At 40.0% G+C, this 18895-nt stretch overlaps 1 protein-coding gene and 1 pseudogene across 1 annotated transcript; one reads left to right on the forward strand and one right to left on the reverse strand.

The window, feature by feature from the left end:
- Window positions 1-431: 431 nt before the first annotated feature.
- Window positions 432-7284, reverse strand: LOC122487478 (annotated as a pseudogene).
- Window positions 7285-17365: 10081 nt separating this feature from the next.
- On the forward strand, window positions 17366-17584 carry LOC122487528 (protein kish-A-like). The gene has a single exon (XM_043588223.1). The coding sequence runs from the start codon at window positions 17366-17368 to the stop codon at window positions 17582-17584; it is 219 nt and encodes a 72-aa protein (XP_043444158.1).
- Window positions 17585-18895: the final 1311 nt, after the last annotated feature.

Raw genomic sequence — 18895 nt, forward strand, 5'->3', positions numbered from 1 at the left:
AACGTTTATTTATTTTTGAGAGACAGAGAGAGAGAGACACACAGCATGAGTAGGGGAGGGGCAGAGAGTGAGGGAGACTGAATCCGAAGCAGGCTCCAGTCTCTGAGCTGTCAGCACAGAGCCTGACATGGGGCTTGAAGCCACGAACTGTGAGATCATGACCTGAGCTGAAGTGGGCAGCTTAACCGACTGACCTACCCGAGGTGCCCCATGTGTGTATTTTTAAAAATTTATTTATTTAAATTCAAGTTAGGTAACATGCAGTGTAGTATTGGTTTCAGGAGTAGAACCCAGGGATTCATCACTTATGTCTAACACCCAGTGCTCATCCCAAGTGACCTCCTTAGTGCCCATCAGCCATCAATCCCACCCCCCCACCCACCTTCCCTTCAGCAACCCTCAAGGGAACTACAGATTGATTGATTGATTGATTTTTGTTTTCACATTTAAACTTTTTAATCAGCTCCATGAAAGACATCCTAAATGGTAAGTGAAACACAACAGAATATTTTTTCTTCCCTTATTAAAGAAAAGGACATTTGCAAGTTCTAAGAAATTTCTGTGTATCAGGGTGGTGACCTTGAATAAAAAACAAAACAAAACAAAACCCAAACCACCTCTAATCATGTTCTTGCGGCTGCATTTAGAAATTGCTTTCTAATCATGGTAAACATTGTATACAGGTTTTTAAAATGAACCTAAATGCACATCAATTGAAAAAAAAGGTGACCAAACATTTTTTGCCATAGCCCGTAATTCTGAGAGCCCAAACTAAAAAACTGGTAAAAAGAAAAATACCCAGAATCTACAAATGTCCCAGGACTTGTCTTTAAATGGGAGAAAAAACTTTAAAAGACATATGGAACTTTCTACAAGGTCTTTGTAACAAGCTACCTTGGGAGCTCAATTCAAAAATAGAAGTTGATGTACTAAACAGATTTTTCAGTGCAGCTCCAAAAATCTTTATAAATACAGCCATTTGGAAGGATGATCCTGGATCAGAAGTTTTATTCCTTGTGTATCTACATTAGGTGCACAAGCTTCATCTCAGTTGTCATAATTGTCTCTGTAATTTCCTCCTGAGTAGCAGTCATAAACGCCCTGGCTGCCATCATAGTCTCTGGACCTTCCATATCCATATCCATATCCATACCCATATCTTCCAGGACGACTGTCATATCTACCACTCCCATAGCCCTGGTCCCCACCACCTCTCCATTCAGGCTCTCATGGCATCTGAGGCATGCTCTGGGTTGGTGAAGGTGATGAAACCAAAACCCCGGGATCCCTGTGTCTCCCGGTCTTTGACAACGACCACTTCAGAAATAGGACCGAAGCTGCTGAAGTGGTCTTCCAGAGCCTGCTCATCGGTGTTGAAATTGAGCCCTCCCATGAAAAGCTTCCCTTCTTCAGAAGACATGGTGGTCAATTCAGGTACTGCAAGTTAAGCAAAAGGACTAGAAGAACAGCTACTGCTGTGGAGAAGAGAGACTGGGGGAACTACAGATTTAAAGATACTGTTTTTCACCAATCATATTAGTAAACATTGCTATGCTGCAAGGTGTGGGGAAATGGATATATACAGAGACAGCTATCATATGTCACACATGGGGTTATAAATTGTATTATATTCTGGAGGGTGACTTTATCAACTTATACTAAAAATTTGGTCAGTGTATGTTAACATTTTGTCAATTTAAAAGTTTACTTTGATTCAGAACCATTTTTATAACTTCATTTTGTCCTGAAACATCTTATCAGAGCAGACTAGAGCAACTTTGAGACTGCAGGCAACTGTTAAGTGGTCCAGTGCAAGATTCTAAGTAACATCTCTTATTAACCCTTACTTGGACATATTCTAGACAATTGTTGGCCAAAACCATGAAATAGAGCCTCTTGCTTATTTTAAGCTTATTAAAAAAGGCAACCAATTGGCACATTTTGGCTTGTCTGTTTTATATAAAGGGCCTATACAATGTTCTACATTGATGTTCTACAATGGGGATGAACAAACTTTTCCTGTAAAAGGCCAGACAGTAAATATTTTAGGCTTTGTGGAACACGGAGTTCCTGTCATCACCACTAAACTTTGCGGCGGTAGCAAGAAAGCAGCCATAGGTAATATATCAGCTAATGAGTGAGGTGGTGCTCTGGTAGAACCTTATTTATGGACACTAAAAATTGAATTTCATAAAAACTTCACAGGTCATAATATTATCATTCTTCTTTTGATTGTTCCTCCCAAGCATTAAAAAATATAAAAGCCGGGGCACCTGGGTGGCTCAGTAGGTTGAGCGTCCGACTTCGGCTCAGGTCATGATCTCTCAGTCTGTGAGTTCGAGCCCCACGTCGGGCTCTGTGCTGACAGCTCAGAGCCTGGAGCCTGCTTCGGATTCTGTGTCTCCCTCTCTCTCTGCCCCTCCCCCGCTCATGCTCTGTCTCTCTCTGTCAAAAATAAATAAACGTTAAAAAAATTTAAAAAATATATAAAAGCCATTCTTTGTTCAAGGACTGTACAAAACAGGCAACGGGCTGGATTTGGCCTGCAGGCCTTAGTTTGCCAAACTCTGTGTTACATTATCACTTGTTTCTTAGAAATTAGAAATTGCTGCAGCACTATTTTATGTTATCTAACATGCCGTAACTATATTAAGTAACTATATCTTAAAAACTAACCATTGTTTTCCAAACAAAAATTAAAAACCACTTCAATGCAAGCAAAGTCAGGTCCATTGTCAATATTTAAAAATTATTATTTTGTTAAAGGCTAGGGTTTTAATAATCCCTCCTTACGATCCATTCTTGTGCATTTTTCCCCCCTGCGGTTAGGCCCCAAATCTTTCGTATTGTCACTCCTATGGATACTTCAGAGGTCAGCATCAGACCGAGACAGCCGTTGGTGGTCACCTGGGGTAGCCCATCCATATGGTCTGATGCATGTCCTGGATCTGGCAGCCAAATAGCTGGCTTGTTAGCATCAGGATAGTAGTTATGATCTCATGTTCCAACATGGGCCCATCCCCAAGGTATCCATAGTCAGAATCATCCTGAAAGTAGCCAGTTATGTCCAGCACCAGTAGCCTCATTTAAAGCCACTGGCTAAGTTCTGAAGAGAGAGAGAGAGCTAGTCAGTTGAACTGAAAGGTGGTGTATCCTTACCCACTGGGAAAAAAACTAGCTTCTTGCCACTACATCCGTATGTTAGAGTGAAGGAAGAGTCAAAAGAGTGATAGCTCCCTTAATTTCAATAGTCGGTGCAGCTTCCTTGTCCTGAGCAAGTGCAGAGTTTGCCTTGCCCAACCAAATTAATGTTACGTTTTTGGTTGTTATGATAGGTTCCAGCTTAGTTTTGCTGTAAAAATCTTTGCAACAGGCGTCTTTGCGGTAACTAATTGGCTATTTGGCTATAAGGCAGTTTTCCCGTAGAAGATATAAGAATGAAAAATAAGAGAGACACGTTAAAGAGGACACAATGAAACATGAAAAAAAGTTAAAAATCTTAATTATTAACTTCTTTCATTAAGAGAGGTATCAATTTTTCAAATACCGGCACGCATATTTGTAACTGAGCTCTGTATTGTGTGTCAAAGCCTTCCATACTTGTTCCCTTTTGGTTTATTGTTACTTGTCTGTTGTTAGAGATTCCAAAGTTCTACGGGAAAGTGTTAAATGTTGTAATTCATTTGTAACTGAACTTGTCACCACTGCAGCTGGTAGGTTACTTTCTAGATAGTATGTGATCTGGTTTGTACTCTCTTATTCCACACTTCCAGTGTGTCTTATCATCATATTTTCTACCAAGTCCATAAAAATGTAGTTGTTATCACTATTTTAAGAGTATCACATCTACTTGTCATGGTATAGACAATTATGAAGGCTGGCTACGGTTTATATAATATAAAAATTGGAACTCTGTCAATGGGGAAATGAAACCAAACTGTGAACCACTTATCTTTTACGGCAAAATTACCTTATGGCCAATTAGTTTTGCAGTGAAAATATTTGTGGCAAAAATGCTTACAGCAAAGATAGTAGTTATGGTTATGGATGGTAATGGTGAAAATACCAGACGCAGTTGGAAGAGACTTCTAGATTTTTTTTCGTATGGCAACCAACAATGCAAGCAGATGATTCTGGTTATTGTGGACCCCAGGCTCTAATACATATACCAAGGATCTACATTTCCAAGGAACTCTGCAAACCACAGCCAGGATACCAAGGAAGCTATTTCTCTTTTATTAATAAGCTAGTATGAAGACAGGTGGAATGTAAGCTGTAGGATTCTACCTGAGGAATTCCAAGCCACAGCCTTCTTCAGAAGTATCTGAACTGAAACAAAACAAAAAAGAACTCTCTGAACTTTGAGCCACCTTTCAGATGGCGCAACTAAACAGGAAGGAATGGAATATCTTCATGGGATGAGTGTTAACTTTCTGGGTTTGTATGTGTTCAATCTGTGCAGCTGGAATCCTTTCTAGCTTCACTTGCAAGAATTCAAAAACAATATGATTGTATGCCAAGTAGATGTAGATGAGCCAAGAAGCTTTTGTGTATTCTTCTCTTCATGCTGGTGAGTGGGAGGACATCCTTGAGTCCAATCTGTAAGCTTTATCGTATGACCAGCTAACAGCAAGAGGCAGAGATGGCCCAGAATGTTCTTTATGATAATGGTGGACTTTCACTTATGCTTAAACTTCCACATCTACCATCTCATTGATCTTGGATAAAAGCTACTGTTGAGCTTGTATGAAAACTTGCCTTTTGTCCAAATCATGAGCCTTTATGTGGGTAGGATACCAGTCCACAATTTGTTCCCTTACTGGTTTGTGCTTGTTATACTTCCATGACTGGAACACAGCAGGAGCTGTGGAGGGCATGCATTTGGAAAAAATAGTTACAGGTAAGGAGCCCTTCCCATCCTGGCTACAAATGTCCACTTTTGAGTCATAATGTGAGACGAAATACCATCCCATTGAGCGTGCAGCTGATTGCTTATGCATCCTTTTGACACTTTAATTGGTGTTAGTTAGTATTTTGACTAGTATTTACTTAGCATTTTGATAGTTTAATTAGTGTTACAATGACATGTTTCATTACCCGTAAGAGTGCAGCCAAGCACTGGACGTTGATTAGATGAGCTGCATCAGGCTGTGTGCATGAGGTCTGTATACTCTCATCTAGTGTCTCTAGGAGGTTAGCTGCTGTATTCACTTCACTTGGATCATTGAATGTTGTCCATGACTCAGCTACTTCTTGAGTGAAACACGGAGAAAACCCTTGTTTCCTCCTCTTCAGGACTTAGATGGTGTCCACATCTATTCGCCCAGGATTACCTTTATCACTCAGAGAAGGAGCTGCAGTTGCAGTGCTGGAATGGATCCCAGAGCGGAGGTAAGTTTGTTGCTGCCAGCAGCATCATTCCTGATGACCTCCATGGCCGTGCCCAACTCAATCAAATCAGCTTTGAGTAGCCTTTGTCCACGGAGGGTTTTAAAAAAATCCGTGGTGTAGCCCCTCTCAGTTACGCTCAAGGGGACAGGCTCTGCCTATCATGGGAGTCTGAGTTGTCTTTCACCTGTTGTAGCTGGGCTTCTTAGACCTTTCTCCATGTCAACCGCCCCTTCCTCATCATTCCCAAAGCCAGTCTGAGAGAGGTTTAAAACCATATTAAACTTTTGAATGTGTATATCTTTTGCCCAGAAATATTACTTTTTAGAATTTATTGTAGCAAAATACTCGTCAATACATATCTATTCTATTCCATTGTTTATAATAATAAAAAAATCAGAAATAACCTAAATAGCCTTCAGTAGGGGAATGCTTGTGATAAACAATGTGAATATACAGTGCTGTTATACAACAGGTGCAGAGTATGAGGTAGGTCTACAGGTCTATAAAGTTGCATGAACAGTATCTGAAACCTACCATTGAATGAACAAAAGGAAAGTCACAGATCGGTTGATGTCATTTCTATAGGGTAATAATTAATGACAACAAAAAGGAAACTATGTATTTTCATAAGTATGACTATGAGTATCTGTGCATGGAAACATGGCTAGAAGGATTCAGGCCAAACTGGTAATGGTGGTTTCCTCTGCCGAGAGACTGGGATGGGGGTTCTGGGAAAGAGGCGTCTACATGTAACATTTAATATATTTACTGTGTGCATGTATTTGTGCTCACTTGTGTAATTAAAAGTAAATAATAATTTTTCACAGAAAAAGAAATAAAATTAAAGAGATGGATTTTAAAAATTCAACATTAAGAAATTAGCAGTACTGTGGTCTGTACTCTGGATTCCGCACGTGCAGATAGCTTCATGTAGATGACCTGGGTGCCCGAGAACCCTGCCACTGACACTATGCAGGGCTGTTCAGGAGCCATGTTCTTGCCCTGGGCACAGGGCTGCAAGTTCTGGGCTAGAGATTTAGTGAGGAAATGATAATGATCAACTCTGTTTAGCATGAGGGATATGATAGTTGGGAGGGAGATGTAGGGAAGGAAAAAATTTTCTCTACCCATTCTAAGTTCATTGACTGGGGTTCTGCAAATGAGACCAACAAAAGATAGATTAAAGGAGAAAAATAGAAGTTTATTAATGCGTCCATCTGAGCATACACATGGGAGGACTCCATGATGAATACCTCAAAAGGATGGTAAGAACTTGGGCTAATACAGCTTCTTAGCAAAAGAGCGATGAATTTGTAGAGAAGTGGCAAGCTCAAAAGGACTTTGAGCTTCTAGAGAAGGCAAATTGTGGGAAGGTAAAGATATAGGAGAAAATAATGGAAGATAAGGTTGTTTTTAGCAAGGTTTATTATGTAGATCCCTTTGATGCCATCTCTGGATTGATGAGTCTAGAGTTGTCTCTGGTGATTAAGTATCGTCCTGTCCTTTCTGGTAGATATGGGGTGGGCAGAGAGTTGTTATTGTGTTTGTTTCTTCTCCACTGGCTTCAAGCTCAAAATAATCCTTATACCAGAGTGGCATATCTTGGACTGGCATTCTCTGAACCCCTTCAGAGATATTCTAAGGAAAGGGACTATAGCTACAATCTTATGTGTGTAAGAAGGGAGTAAAGTTATCACACTCAGATGTGAAGATTGTACCACAGCCAGGAAGCAGGAAATCTTCCCGTCATATCTTTCCCAACAAGTCCCTCCCACCCCAAGCCCAAGAGCCTTAAGATTCACCACTTCCAGAATTACAGATCTTGGCAGGCCTTGATTATGTTTATTTCACCAATTCTTGCTCATTAAAGTCTGACTCACATAGGAAGAGCAGGAAAACAGGCCCAGTCTTTGGGTTCATAGAAGTTTTTAACCTCATCATAAATCTGCTGTGAAGAGGGTCATCACTTTGAACAGTGGCCTTGAAACACTGGTGTGGTTTGAGTCGTCTTATTCTCTTAAAGTCCTGTAGCTAGCACTGAAGAGACCGGTCCTTCTCTGCCCTCTTGCAACAGAAAGAGGACACTGCATGTTGTCTGGGAGCTTATCTTTTCTAGGCAACAACTGTTCCAAGGAGAGATCTACTGAAGCCAAGGGGCTTTGGTGGGTTTTAACATCTCCTATAGATGTTTCAGCTGGTGATTTTTGTTATTTGAAACTTCTTTGCTTTTCTAGTTCTGGTATGCTAACTCTTTTGTATGTAATGCCTGATTACAGCAGTAGACTGAATGTGTCCCCTCAAAATTCATATGTTGAAATTATAATGCCATGTGATGGTATTAGGAAGTGGGGCCTCTGGGAGGTAAGTAGGGTGTGAGGGTAGAGCCCCTATGAACAGGGCCCTTAGAAAGGAGGTCGCAGGAGCTCTCTTGCCCTTTCTGCCTCGTGAGGATGTAACTAGAAGGCATCAGCCTGCAACCTGGAAGAAGGCTGGCACCCTGATCTCAGACTTGCTTCCGAAACTGGGAGAACCCAGTTCTGAATTTCTGTTGGGCGTAAGCCACCCAGTCTGTGGTAGTTTGTTGGACCAGACTGAACTGACTAAAACAGTCACTTCATTAAGGACTCTTGAATAAGTATCATGCCCATGACACCTGGATCTCTCTCTCTCTCTCTCTCTCTCTCTCTCTCTCTCTCTCCCTCTCTCTCTCTCTCTCTCTCGCATCTGCTTCATCCCTGACTGTGTACTTGGGATGTTGTTTCAGGACCATCCAAGTGCGTGTGGGTTGTAGGATGTGTTTTGGTGATGCTGATCACCTGGCTTGGCTTAGCATAGGCAGAAGTGTTACCTTCCTTAAACTTTTTTTTTTTAGTTTATTTATTTATTTTGAGAGACAAAGAGAGAGAGCATGAGTTGGGGAGGCAGAGAGAGAGAGAGGGAGAGAATCCCAAGCAGGTTCCACACTGTCAGCATGGAGCCCGAGGTGGGGCTTGATATCATGAACCATGAGATCATGACCTGAGCCAAAATCAAGAGTTGGACACTCAATCAGCTGAGCCACCCAGTCGCCCCAACTTCTTCAGTCTTGGTAGTGGCTGCAACTGATGAACGAGTATAATAGTGTACATGGCTGAAGAGGGAATGGAAGGACCTGGCACCCACCAGTTCAAAGGACAGTTTGTGCGTAGCAGTGGGATGTCCGTTATTTTTTGGTCAGTGGAATCTTTCTATGCCTAACAGTAGAGTAAGGCAGAGCCTTCCACTTTCTGTTAGAGACTGTGGGTCTGCTGAAACCCACAGTTGATTTTATTACTCAGTTGATCTCTACTGATGATGCAGCTGTACTTCCATGAATGTTTTTTTTCTTATGATTACAGTATTATTACCAATATAGTACTTTTCTTGTTGCTGGTTGTTTTATAGGACATTGGGAAGTGGGGTATCAAGCAGTGCTGGTCTGACATCATGATACCTTGTATATCATCATGGGCTTTTTTACCACAGCAATTGAAGTATTTACAGTCTAAATCCCAAATGGCATTTGGAGATGCCCATATTTAGTGCCCCAGCTTTCCTCCCTAAAGTGACGTCAAGTAGTCGTCAAGGTCCACTGACACACACACTGTCAATTGTGCTATTGGTGGGAGAGACCCAACAGGGGAGCAGACCTACACTTAAAACAGTAGGCAAAAGTTTTGGTGGTTACCTAGTCTATCCTTAAATATAAATGCACAATCAAAAATCATATGAATTTTGGGTATAATTGACCATTGGAAGAAAAACACATGGTTGGGGCACCTGAGTGGCTCAGTCGGTTAAGTGTACGACTTTGCCTCAGATCATGAACTTACGGTTTGTGAGTCTGAGCCCCGCGTCAGGTTTTGTGTTGACAGCTCAGAGCCCGGAACCTGCTTCAGATTCGGTGTCTCCCTCTCTCCTTGTTCCTCCCCTGCTTGCGCTCTCTGTCTCTCTCTCAAAAAAAATAAACGTTAAACAAAAATTTTTTTAAAGCAAACTGCATGGTTGACAAAAGGTAGGGAGTGGAATAGTAGAGGGACAGAGGAGAAGGGGAAGGGTAGGGCAGCTGATATCTTCACTTTCCCTGGTAACGTGTCAAGAGATATATCCTCAGTATATATCTATATCTAGAAACAAGGACTAGAGGTTGAAATTTATTATTTAAAGGCCTAGGGGCACCTGGGTGGCTCAGTCGGTTAAGCGTCCGACTTTGGCTTGGGTCATGATCTCGCAGTTGGTGGGTTCGAGCCCCACGTGGGGTTCTGTGCTGACAGCTCGGAGCCTGGAGCCTGCTTCGGATTCTGTGTCTCCCTCTCTGCTCCTTACCCGCTCACACTCTGTCTCTCTCTCAAAAATAAACATTAAAACTTAAAAAAACGCAGAAGGGAAGGAGTGCTAGTTTCTGGCTGAGTTTGCTGTGCCAGAGCCACATAGAGAGAGATAAAAAAGACTTAGGAATTGTTTAAAGGCAAAAACTGTTATGTCACTGGGATGTCACTTCCTCATCAGTAGATGAAGGTGCTTAGGTCTTCTGTTACTTTTAATACCCACTGTAGCTGTTTGTAGAGTTGTGGCATAATGCCAGCTGGGTGTTCAAATACACATTTTTCCGTTTCCCAAAGAAAATTTTTTGGGGCTTCATGAAAATCTGGATCATTTTTTGGAAAAGATATTTGAGTAAGCAATTAAGCAAAGAAAGGCATAAAAACATCCTTTCCCCGGAGAACCAAGGAAAAGGAGGCCTTCTGAGAGACCAAGTAGTTGCTTGTTTTGTTTAAGAGGCTGACACTATCTAATGGATTGAAATGAACTTGCAATTGGACATTTAGTTAATTTCCCTCTGCTAACCAGTAATGGGAGATTATGGTAGGAAGACCAGATTCATCATAGACAAAAATAAATCAGATTTTTTCCCCATTAAATCCAAGTTGCACTATGAATTAACCGCTACTCCATTATATTATAAATTTCTACAGACACACACAGCCACGTCAGTTTTGCTGGTCAGCAGTGGAAGAAAAAAAGTTGTGAGCAGGTGTTTTGGTTTCAACCTTCTGTGGTATAGCATCCTACAGGCTGTGTTGGCTGATTGTAGAGATGTTTTATAAAAGTTGTTTTTAACACTGCCATGTCTGAAAGTGCAAAGGCAAAGAGGGTTAAGCTTTCTGGTGAGAAGAGGCATAGGAATATGATGGAAATGAAAATCAAGATAACTTCACAAATTCAAAATGGTGAGCAAAGGACAAGCTGTACATGTAAATAGGAGATGATTGTTGAATAATAGAATGTTTTCAACGGATGAGGAACACATCATACAGAATATTTAAAGCATTATGCCTGTGCAATGGACAATAATGAACAGGAAGTAAAGAAAAAGTATAAAGGGAGTAAGGAATTTAGGGGGAGGGGGAATGAATTCTGCCTGTACAGATTTTCAATGTAGATATATAATGTACAACTCAATTTTAGACACAGATGCCTGATGGGATGTAGATAAAGCACGGAGAGTATATCCAATTTTAAAGTTTCATAGGACCACCTCATACGCTAATGGTCATCCATCTAGGGGCTGCAGGCTTGTATCCTTCTTGGTTACTTTTTGATTCCTGGAAGACTTATAAAGAGCCTCTGGAACTAACCTGTGTCTAAATAGAGCTGCTTCTGGGACGGTGGAGTAGAGGCAGGAAGAGGCTTGGAAGCCAGCTATTAGACCATCCCTAATATCTGCAGGATCCAAAGGAACAGAAATGCAAGTCTATGTATCATATGTCTGAATCAAAATTGTAAATAAAGATAAAGTAAATTCTATTATTTACCTTGACAAATATACCTTCAAAATAATCTGGAATTCCAGGTTCAAATATAGAGTTTTTAGACTCCTTGGATCCCATGCTGAAATATTGGTGATTTGGAGAAAGTTGGCCCAAAGTCCATTAGCCCCCAGCTTGGCCCCTTCTCTTCCTACTACTCTCCTGCATTGCAAGCAGCCTTGAACACATGTGTGTGGATACCCCAGCCAGGAGGTCCAGAGCCTCTGCAAATAGCTGCCCTTGGCCATTCATTGGGCCTGGAAGGTCACACATTTGTAGCATGGTCTGCCAGCAGGAGGGTGGGCCTGTAGGACAGGCTTAGGCTGTTCAGGTAGGTAATTCCAGGATTCTGAACATCTAATCCTTGTCTACAAAGGCTCTAGGAGGGCACATGCCCTTGGTCTCACAGATTCCCTTCCTGGCGGGGAAGGATATAACCGAAAGAGGGCCAGTGTGGGGTTTTCTAAAACACAGGGCCCAGATACTAGGTGGTACTGCTGGGAAGTATGATTTTATATCTCATTGAAACTTATTAGAGAACTGGGCAGTGGCAGTAGAAAAATATACTACCTCACTAGCAGACTGTTGCTCAAAATGACTGGGAAATCAGCTTTGAACTGGGCATATTGGTCTGTCCTTCAGTTATAGATGTAGGTAAGTTATTTGATTGATACCTAAGTAGACAGAGTGGGGTCAAGAGCAAATGGTTGCCTGTTAGCTACCAATGAATCTGGAAAGATACTGCCTCATTTGAGAATGAATGAACATAAAACAAAACAAAACATGGATCCATTAAACATTACTGCAGGGGTGCCTGGGTGGCTCAGTTGGTTAAGCATCCGATTTTGGCTCAGGTCATGATCTCACACTCGGCAAGTTCGAGCCCTGCATTGGGGTCTGTGCTTACAGCTCAGAGCCTGGAGCCTGCTTCACATTCTGTGTCTCCCTCATTGCCCCTCCCCACCTCTCAAAAATAAGTAATCATTAAACAAATAAATAAAAATTATCGTAGAACAAAGGGATAGGGGACAGTCCCCTAGAATCTCATAGAAGTTTTGTATCTCTGAAGAGCCTAAAGGGTCCCTAAGAAAATTATAGGACATTGCGGAGAACAGATCTGAGAAGTGCTTCTAGGATGCAGAAAAAAGCACAAGCAAAAGGAAACAGAAAATGGAAGTGAGAGCAAAGGTCTACTATATGACTACTTCGGATTCCTAGGGAGGATAGCATAACTAAGGATTAAAAGTAATAGTAAAGGACGGAATAAAATGTAAGTACATGGGCTGAAGGGGGCTCCCTGTATTTCAGATAAAAACAGAAGAAATCTGTATGTAGATCTATCCAGAGAGAAAATTTTGAATTACACAAGTTTAAAACATCCTAAAAACGTCCTCTTGGAAAAGGCAATTTAACTACAAATTGGAGAGACACAGTGAGCATTTTTTGGCTAAAAGCACTCTGATACTCTTTGGAGGAATTGTCTTCTCTCCACAAGAGTCAGCACAGCAAAATGTCAGTCAAGAACCAGTATCCTTTCCTGCCAAGAGGTGAGAATGTGACCTGAGACGAATACAGCAGTGTCTCTCTGGAACCGGAACTTCCACAGAGTAACCCAAAGGCAGAAGACAATTGCTTCTGCTCATTCATGCCACTTGCAGTACCTTGAAGTCCGCTGTCAGTTCCTGAAACTGAAATTTCAGGAGTGGCTCTATTTTCTGTCTTTTCACGTCTTTTGGTGAACCTCCCTTTAGATTTTGAGTTTTCTTATTTACCTTCCATAAATTTCACTTTTGCTGCACTTGTCAAGGGACTGTAAGGGAAGAGGAGTTTGGGGGTGGTGGGGGGAACCTGCCAGAATGAGGAAGAATGTTTTTATATCCCCTTTCACTGGGCAGGTCCCAATAATCCACAGCTTAAGAGAACGAAGAAATTATGCTTCTCTAATGCACCAGTAGGTGGTGCTCTCACAAACTGAGTAGCTGATGCCCAAAAGGAAAGGGTATGAGGCCTTCTGGAACACTGTGGGTAGGACGGCTCCTTCCAATGGTGGCATTGAATGACATAAAGCCAGAGAATAGTCAAATCAAATCTCTAAGCTGTCACTTCGGGCTGATTTGCTGTGGACTTACTGTTTGGTGCCTTCCAGACTCACAATTACTGATGTAATGGTCATATTGCTGTAGGCATAGTTCATGTGGAGTTCATTCCTTGTCTTCTCACATCAGTAAACTGAGAATATATCAGATGAGACAGTTTAGCTGCTGGCATTTTAATGACAGAGAGTGCTTCTTCAGTTTACTCTGTTTATATTCTGTGTACATGCTCACACAAATATGAGGATTTCTCATATCTTGTGATGACACTAGCGAAGAAACGAAAATAGGTTGTCTTCAGCAACACTGTTAGCTGGAAGGCTTTTAAGGCTGCTGTATGTACAGGATTTGGAAGAAGAAAAGGCTGTGACCCAGACATTTAAAATAAGTCAAGTTGTCTTTTGTGAAGGAGGGCAATAGGAAGCTATTTTTAGATAGCTAAGGGCAGGGGGATCACAGCATCCACATTTCCTTCTTGAAAAAACTGTTCCAGTCAACCAAGAGAAGACGCAAAGTAGAGCAGTAAATAAGGGGAACAGTGGTCTGAAATGACTCATGGTTCTAACCTAAGCCTAACCACAAACCTAACCTGAGCCCTGAACCCAGGAATCCTGTTGGATTCGTTGTTGTCAGGGGAGTTTTGCAGTCAAAGCATAAAGCTTGGTCCAGCACTGTTTCCCTGGGCTGCTTCCTTCCTCTGCGGCTCATTTTCCTGCACCAGGAAATGTGTTTCTTGTGACACACCCTTTGCCCCTATTACAAGACGCCTTGTTTGGTGAGCACTTGTAATTTGTATTTTGTTTATGTATTTGCAAACAAAATCTAACCTATTCACAGGGCTGTGACTCAGAACTGAGAAATAAATGTTTCCCCCTTTCCACCAAGCAGGATGTTTAGTGAAACATAATGACCTTTTTTTTTTCTTTCTTGCTAAGCAAAGTCATGTTTTTCTGCATCTTTAAAATCTGGATTGGACAATTTTATCATACAGAAGTAAAAGAATTGATTTGTAAGTATATGTGTAAAGAAATACATTGAATGCCAAAAAAAAAAAAAAAAAAAAAAAAAAAAGGAAAGAACTTGAATCCTGTCACCAGAGAGTGCTTGGATTAACTGTGGTATGTCCATATTTCTGGAATGTTGTGTGGCTTTAACAAGGAGGAGTTATGGTTTATAGGCACTGACCATTAGGAAAGGCCACCATGAAGTAAGTGGGAGAGAAATGTATATAGAAAAATCAGAGGAAAAAACCTTTTATTTGTGTGAATACTTTCATTTGTGTGCATTGAGATGAACATGGGGAAGAGTGTGGACATTGAACTATTAATATTCATTGTCTTCAAGGAGTGGTGGTAGTAGGAGGGAGGGTCATGGGTGAGAAGAATACTATAGGGTTTTTATTTGGTACTTCTAGGAATTTTTAAATTTTTGGTGCATAGTAAAAGGCAATACAAGTATATATTGCCCTTTCAGTTTGAAAGAGACATCCAGTGGAGTAAATAATAAAGATAATTCATCCTGAATGACTTCAGTATTTTTTAATGGAGAAAGATGAATACATGATCCAGGGATAGATAAGATATCAAATCCCTTTGTGTGTCATTGATCTATGTGAGGGTGTCATTGTTGAGTCTGCTCAAAAATTACTATATGCTAAATGTTCTCAATTTAATAATTCGCATACCATAAAATTTGCCCTATAAACGTCTGCGATTCTGTGGTTTTTATTATGTTTGGAGTTTCTTTTGCGTTCCTTAGGAATTTCTGTATATGAGATCATGTTATCTCTGAATATAGTTCTACTTCTTCCTTTACAGTCTTGATGCTGTTAATTTCTGTTGCCCAGATATATTTGCCTCTAGAACAACACTGAACAGAAGTGGTCAGAGTCAGGGGCACCTGTGTGGCTCAGTTGGTTAAGTGTCCAACTACTTATTTCTGTTTAGGTCATGATCTCACAGTTCATGCTATGGAGCCCTGTGTAGGGCTCTGTGCTGACAGAGCGAAGTCTGCTTGGGATTCTCTCTCTTTCTCTCTGCCTCTACTCCACTCGCATGCACACTCTCTCTCTCTCCAAACAAATAAATAAACGTTAAAAAAAAAGAAGTGGTCAGAGTGGACATCTCTTTTTTCCTTAATTGTAGGGGAAAGCATTCAGTCTTTCACTACTAAGTGTGATGTTTGTGTAGCTTTTTTAAAGATGCTCTTTCTCAGGTAGAAGAGGTTCCCTTCCATCTTTATTTCTTGAGTGTCTTTTTTTTTATCATGATAGAGAAATTGGCTTTCAATTTCTTGAGGTAATGTTGACTAACAAAAAGCTGTACATATTTAATGCATACAGCCTGGTATATTTGGAGATAAGTATACACACATGGAAACATCATCACAATCTATGCCGTAAATATATCCATCACCCTCATTGTCAAATGTTTTTGTTTTTTTTTAACGTTTTATTTTGAGACAGAGAGACACAGAACATGAACAGGGGAGGGTCAGAGAGAGAGGGAGGCACAGAATCTGAAACAGGCTCCAGGCTCCGAGCTTTCAGCACAGAGCCCGACGCGGGGCTCAAACTAACTGGGACCGTGAGATCATGACCTCAGCGGAAGTCGGACGTTTAACGGACTGAGCTACCCAGGCACCCCTTGTCAAATGTTTTTCTGCAGCTATTGACATAATCATGTGGTTTTAGGTTTTTAATGTTAATAGAGTGTATGGCATTGGTTGATTATCAGATATTAAACCAACCTTGCATTTTTGGAATGACTCCCACTTGGTCATGGGTGCATAATCCCTTTTATATGTTGCTGGATTCAGTTTGTTAGTATTTTGTCGGATTTTTGCACTTCTATTCATAAGAGATGTTGTCTTTAGCTTTGTTTTTGTTTGTTTGTATTTGTGCCATGACTGTGGTTTTGGTATCAGGACAAGACTGGTCTCATACGATTAGTGGGGGAGGGTCTTTTACTCTGCAAACTTTTGGAAGAGTTTGTGAAATACTGATGCTAATTCTTCTTTAAACATAGGATAGAATTCAACATTGAAGCCATTTGGTCTTGGGCTTTGTGGGTAGTTTCTGATACTAATTCAATCTCTACTTGCTATGGGTGTACTCAGATTGTGTATTTTTTTTCTTGAGTCAGTTTCAGTAGTGAGAGTGTTTCTAGGAAATTGTCCATTTCATTTCTTTTATACAATTTGTGTCATACAATCATTCATTGTATTTCTTTATAATCGTTTCATTTTTTTAAATTGGGTAATTTATAGTTCATGTTTCATTCCTGATTTTAGAAATTTGAGTTCTCTCTTTTTTCTTGGTCAGTCAAGGTAAATGTTTGTCAATTTGTTGATATTTTCAAAGAAGCAGCTTTTGGTTTCATTGATTTTCTCTGTTGTCTTTCTATTCTCTTTCACTAACTTCTGCTCTAATATTATTTCCTCTTTCTTCTTGCTTTAGGTTTAGTTTGCTCTTCTTTTTTCAGTTCCTTACAATTGAAGATTAGGTTATTTATCTGAAATTAAAATTAAAAAAAATACAGGTATTTACTGCTATAAATTTCCCTCTGAGCACTGCTTTATCTCCATTCCACAAATTTTCGTATGCTGTGTTTTTATTTTCACTCATCTTAAGTTATTTTCTAATTTCCTTTGTGGCGATTTCTTTTTTGACCCATTGGTTATTTAAGAGTGTGTTATTTAATTTCTGCACTTACGAATTCTTCAAATTTCCTTGTGTCATCAATTTCTATTTCATTCCACTATAGTTGGAGAACGTAATCTATTTTCAATCTTGTTGATTTATTGAGGCTCATTTTACAGCTTAATGTATGGTGTCTTCTGGAGAATGGTCCATGTGTACTTGAGAAGATTGTGTGTTTGCTACTTTTGGGCAATGTGTTCTTAAAGTGATCTGATAGGTCTAGTTGCTTTATGATGTCATACATTATAAAGTTGGCTTGTACAATCTTGGATGTATTACATAAAGGAAATTATGAAGAAATTCTCAACAAAATATTCTGAAGGGGATGTGACTGGGGCTTTGCCGGCCTCACTATGTCTGCCATTTTTAATTTTCAGAGTCGGTTGACTGTAATCTTGCTGCTTATATATTCCTGTGCTTATATCCCATCCTTGGCACACAGCCTCCTGGACAGAAATAAAACTGGATTGTTGGGTATATTTTGGAAATGCTCCAGAACTGGTGAACAGAAGAGTGTTTATGTTGCAGTATGCTGTATAGTGATGCCCTTCAGCTTCCTCTTCATACAGTAGCCTGGGAAAATATAATTTAATTGCCATCAGATTTCGGTATGAAAAAAGGATTTATCTGCAGAAAATAATGGAATGAATGGTTAGCTCTTTTATCTTAGAACACTGAATGAGATACATTTTCAGCTGCTGTTGTCTATTTTTGTTGTTGGATCAATGTTCTGAAAAAATAAGATGTAAGCATTTAACACTCAGAGTTTACCATGTCTGTAGCAATCAGCCTCATTATTGTCACTACAACATTACATTTTGCAAATGTTATTCTGTTGTGTCAGATACCAGTTTGTAGTGAGGTTATATTTATATCTTATGTTTCTAAGGCGTATAATAGAAAACAAAATTGATAAAGTACTCAAGTTCCTTTCATTGTGATTTGGAAATGAGAAATCTTTACAGAATGAGAAAAAAAAATATTCTGAGGGAATCCATGAATTTTGATAATTGTCTCTACCTGGTGGGACTGTGAATGGCTTTCCCCCTTATTCTCTTTTCCTATATTTTCCATGTTTGTTGTGACGAGCATGTATTATGTAATACTGATAAACTAAACTTAAATTAAAAAATCAGACAAAATGGAAGCATACAGTTGGAGAGACTTACTGAAGGAGGTAATGAAATTCTGGTAAGATTTATCCAGATATATTTCTCACCAAAAAACATTGTGCGAACAGCAGGTCCTCAGTAGCTGTATGTTGAATCGAATATGATAGCGTTCCATCTGTCCAAACATTAAATATAAATATCAGGAATTGACTGGTCACTTTGGCTTTCATGTTAAACTTGTAGACTTAGTGCAGCTCATATGTGTAAGGTGTGAGAAAAGAAACCTCTAAGGATTGGACTCTTGAATCTTTCCTTTTTTGAGGATGAATCTCCTATTATCTGCCAACAGCCTTGCTGTTGTCAGTAAGATTGCCTGTTTTCGGATTTGGCAACTCCATAGTCAGTATTTTTTTATTTTATGCCAGAGGAATCTCAATTAAAGTTTTGCAGGCTATGTTTTGCTAATTGTTCAACATATTAGCAAATTTTAAGTTCCTACTCTATGAGATAATTATGTGTACTTGTTTCTGATTAGAGAACCAACAAAGATATTTATCGGTCTATGTCCACGTTTGATCTGAAAAGTTTTGCAATGGTTTGAAGACGATGGAGTTATTTTCTACAACCTTCAAGGACTTTTGCTTTAGTGTACATTTTGGAAAGCTTGAAATACAGCATTGCCGTGACTTCTAACTGCTCCATTCTCGCTTGCAAGCAGAGAGCATTTGCAGAATCAGCATTTCTTGTAATAGGATCATGTTGTAAAATGTG

The sequence above is a fragment of the Prionailurus bengalensis genome, chromosome A1, assembly GCF_016509475.1.
Source record: "Prionailurus bengalensis isolate Pbe53 chromosome A1, Fcat_Pben_1.1_paternal_pri, whole genome shotgun sequence".
Lineage (NCBI taxonomy): Eukaryota > Metazoa > Chordata > Mammalia > Carnivora > Felidae > Prionailurus > Prionailurus bengalensis.